The sequence below is a fragment of the Lycium barbarum genome, chromosome 1 (genome assembly GCF_019175385.1).
Source record: "Lycium barbarum isolate Lr01 chromosome 1, ASM1917538v2, whole genome shotgun sequence".
NCBI lineage: Eukaryota > Viridiplantae > Streptophyta > Magnoliopsida > Solanales > Solanaceae > Lycium > Lycium barbarum.
In genome coordinates, this window is record NC_083337.1 from 147941611 (window position 1) to 147945680 (window position 4070).

At 34.3% G+C, this 4070-nt stretch overlaps 1 protein-coding gene across 1 annotated transcript; it reads left to right on the plus strand.

Annotated features, from left to right (window-relative positions):
- Nucleotides 1-914: 914 nt before the first annotated feature.
- LOC132613996 (CBL-interacting serine/threonine-protein kinase 4-like) lies at nucleotides 915-3332 on the plus strand. The gene has a single exon (XM_060328358.1). It carries the CDS (start codon nucleotides 1785-1787, stop codon nucleotides 3117-3119), a length of 1335 nt encoding a protein of 444 aa, XP_060184341.1. The 5' UTR covers nucleotides 915-1784; the 3' UTR covers nucleotides 3120-3332.
- Nucleotides 3333-4070: the final 738 nt, after the last annotated feature.

Sequence of the window (4070 nt, forward strand, 5' to 3'; positions counted from 1 at the left end):
ATATGGACATTCGTTTTCCAAAATTATTTTTTACAGGGACGCTTCATATTATTTGGATTCTAAATTGTTATAAGAATCAATTAGATATGTTATGATTGGACTTTTTTTTCCGTTTGCATAATTTTCTTTTATCAAGATGTATTAAATATTTATTTTAAATATTGTTCTCATAATAATCAACAGTACAAATTAAATGAACAATGAACAAAATCAAAAAATTACCACTACAAAAAAGTGGGTAATTTGCGGAGTTGAAAGTTGCAATTCTCCGCTAGTTGCTAAAGGAGGGTATAATCTTAGCAAATTGCAATTTTCAACCTCCACAAATTACTCATTTTTTTAAAGTGTACAAAGAAAAATAATACTTACCTGAGTACAAACCTCAACATAGTAAACAAAGGAAATTTTAGTAAATGAAGTCATAATTTCCTGTAATACAATCATCACCATCTACATATAGAAAGTGAATACATTAAAATTGATAGATTTTTTTTGAAAAATGAAGAATATAAGTAATGCAGTAAATCACCAAAGGAGAGAATAATATTGATGCAAATAGATGTGAGAATAGAGAAAAGAAAGAGAGACGATAAAAAATGAATAAGGAGAGAAGAGAAAATTGTTTTTAAGCGGGAGGAAGAAAACCTTAAATTTGAGACCCACGTCCCATAATAAAAGGCATGCAAACTCAATGTGGAGACCCACATTCCCAAATTTAAGCTCATTTGAAAAAGTTAAACCCCAAAACCAACTTCTCATTTTCAACCAAAATAAAGCCAAAAGTCTGCGGAGAAAAATATTTACATGATGTTTCAAATTTGTTACCTCAATTAAGATACTTATTGTATCTTTCCATTTGAATTTTTATATGTAATTTAAATATGCATTAACGATAGCATGGTGAAACTGTTTAACTTTTAATTCTCAAAAATCATTCAAAACATCATTTCATATTTTTTTTCTTCCCGCTTTCTTCCATAATTATTATGAGTCATGTAACTTTTTTTAAAATTTAAATTCAAATTCAAGTATTTTATTATACCAGTTTATTTTTTATTTTTTTAATTTCCTGAGAACTTAAACTTGGAGTTAATCTATTCCTTGCAGTTTTTTTTAACCATATCATTTTAAATTTTTTTAAAGGTGTTTTAATTGATTTTAAAGTTTAAATCGTGCATGTGTGTGTTTGAGTTAATTGCCGGGGAAATGGGAGTATGGGTAGTGGTAAGTTATTTTTTCTTAATTTTTTTTTCTCTTTTTGTCTTTTCGTTTCATCCCTTTTTTGTCTTTTTTATTTTATTTTATTTTTAAATAAGAATTATCTGGTGTTGACACTTGTTAGTTTATTATGCTTTTGCCTCTCCTATTTTATATAGATAGATTATTATTATTATTATTATTATTATTATTATTATTATATCTTCTTTTTGTTTGGCAGACTCCTAATCGTTCTATGATTGGACGTACTAGTAATTAATAATTCCGGAAATAGAAACGTGGTGTATAATTTAATTTGATGGAAACCAAATTACTACAGACACCTGAACACAACAATGTTTAACATTATTCTATTATCTTTAGGTTTAGAATCCTAATCATTCTAAAATTAAAAGAAGGAACAAAAACGGAAGAGTCCTTGATCTTATATAATACAGATAGGACACTCCAGCCCAACTCAACTATCTAACTTCTACTAATATTTCATATAAAACCAACAAAATAACATCTTCTCTTTTGCCGTCCTGCTTTTTGGTCCTGTTTGTTCTCTCCTTCGTCCATTTAGCATGGACGAAAAACGGCCCACGCCACCTTCCTCCACCGTTAAAATCCGAAGAACAACCAGTTCTAACAGTGGTGGTGGCAGTGGGCCGATAATTCTAGGCAAATATCAACTAGGTCATCTTCTTGGACGTGGCAGCTTCGCGAAAGTTTATCATGCACGCCGTTTAGACGATGGTACTAACGTTGCCATCAAAGTTATGGACAAAAATACCACAGTGGACGCCACCATGGAACGGTTAATCATACGCGAAGTCTCTGCCATGCATCGCCTTAACAGTCACCCAAACATCATCAAACTCAATGAAGTGATGGCCACCAAGTCCAAAATCTACCTTGTCATGGAACTCGCGCCAGGTGGCGATCTTTTCTCCAAGCTCAACCGACGTGGCAGATTCTCTTACTCCACGGCTAGGTATTACTTCCATCAACTTGTCTCAGCTCTACTCTTTTGCCATCAAAAAGGCGTGGCTCATCGCGACCTTAAGCCACAGAACCTTCTCGTTGATGGAGAAGGTCGGCTTAAAGTCTCCGACTTTGGATTCAGCGCTCTTCATGATGAACAGCTCAGCAACAGCCTACTCCAAACGGCTTGTGGTACTCCAGCTTACGCGGCTCCAGAGATAATATACAGAAGAGAATATGAGGGTTCTAAAGCAGATGCTTTTTCTTGTGGGGTTATTCTCTTTGTGTTCCTCACAGGAAAACTTCCGTTCGATGACAGCAGCTACACCAGGTTGCATCTAGCGAAACATCGTCGCGAGTATCAGTTTCCTGATTGGGTTCAAAAGCCTGCTCGGAGTGTAATAAACCGGTTGCTCGATCCTAACCCGAGCACGAGGTTAAGCATTGAGGAATTAACGGAGATGTCGTGGTTCAAGAGATCTGCAACGAAAGGGGAAGAGTCAAATAATCAGCAGCAGCTATTTGGACAAGGTATACTTGAAAAGGAGTGTGAAAAATCGGGGAGATTAATGAATGCGTTTGATATAATATCAATGTCGCACGGGTTGGATTTATCGGGGTTATTCGGTGGTAGATCGAAGAAGAAAAAGTTGAGGTTTACTACAAGTGTTCATGTAGGTAGTGTTGAAGAGAAGGTGATGAAAATTGGAAAAGAAGAAGGATATAGAGTGGAAAGGACGAAAGGCGGAGGAATAGGGTTAGTACAAGGGAGAGTGGTCTTGTTGGTGGAAATATGGGAAATGGCAGCAAAGCTATGGTTGGTGGAGATTAAGGTTGTAGATGGAGGACAAGAATTTGATGAAACTCAATGGAAAGTAATGGAAGTTGGGCTGAAAGATATTGTTTCTTCGTGGTATAATGATGACGGGTCTTGAAGGGAAGACCTATATAGATTTTTTTTTATTTTTTTTAAATTTTGTATAAGTTTTGGCATTTGAGATGAATTAAAGTGACAAAAATGATTGGCAAGGATCCATGTAACCGATACTAACTTATTTGAGATTATTGAAGCGTAGTTATTATTGTTGTTAGGAGCTAGCATCTAATATAGCTTCCATTGGTAAAGAAAGAAAAATGAAAAAAGTCAATTTCATGATTTCTTGTGTTGTGTTCATACAAGAATCGGTGAACGCATGCAACAATGACTTCCTAATAACCAGATATTGCAATGGTCAACATGAACATTATATTTTTCGCATGTCTCACAAATCAGAAAATGTTTGAAGGCTCATTTATACTAACCTAAAAGGTCTCTTTCAAACGAACCACCACCAAAGTATGGCAGAGTTGTATGCTTTATCATGTGCAGTGAAGAAAAATATGAGTAGGACCAAAGTGTCACATGGTTTATTTTGAGTCTTAATTTGAAGAAATTATTTAGTTGCCCCGGTGCTTACACAAAATCAAGCAATTTAATAATCTAGAGGATCACAAATTAAGTGAAATTAATTAGGAAGTTGTTGTTGTACTATAATTACTTCTTAAACCACGTGCCAAATAATTAGGAAGTTTTCGAAGTCAGACTGTGGTCTGCAACAGAAACACATACGTATAAGGTTCCCAATATGAAATCAAAGACTTTTTCAAGCTCTTGACTTTGACTATTCCTTTCTCCTTCAGTGCAGCATACTTCACACAATTGGTGGTCTTATGTACAATTTAGGATTCAGATAATAGAAGTAAAACAAGAATTTTGTACCAGAGATAATCTACTGTTATGGTCCTGTTAGACCGCATGATCAAGCTAAAAATATTTTATGAACCTCTTAGTTATACCCAAATCTTATTCCACTTATTTATAGCTTTTAAAATATTTATTGTTATTA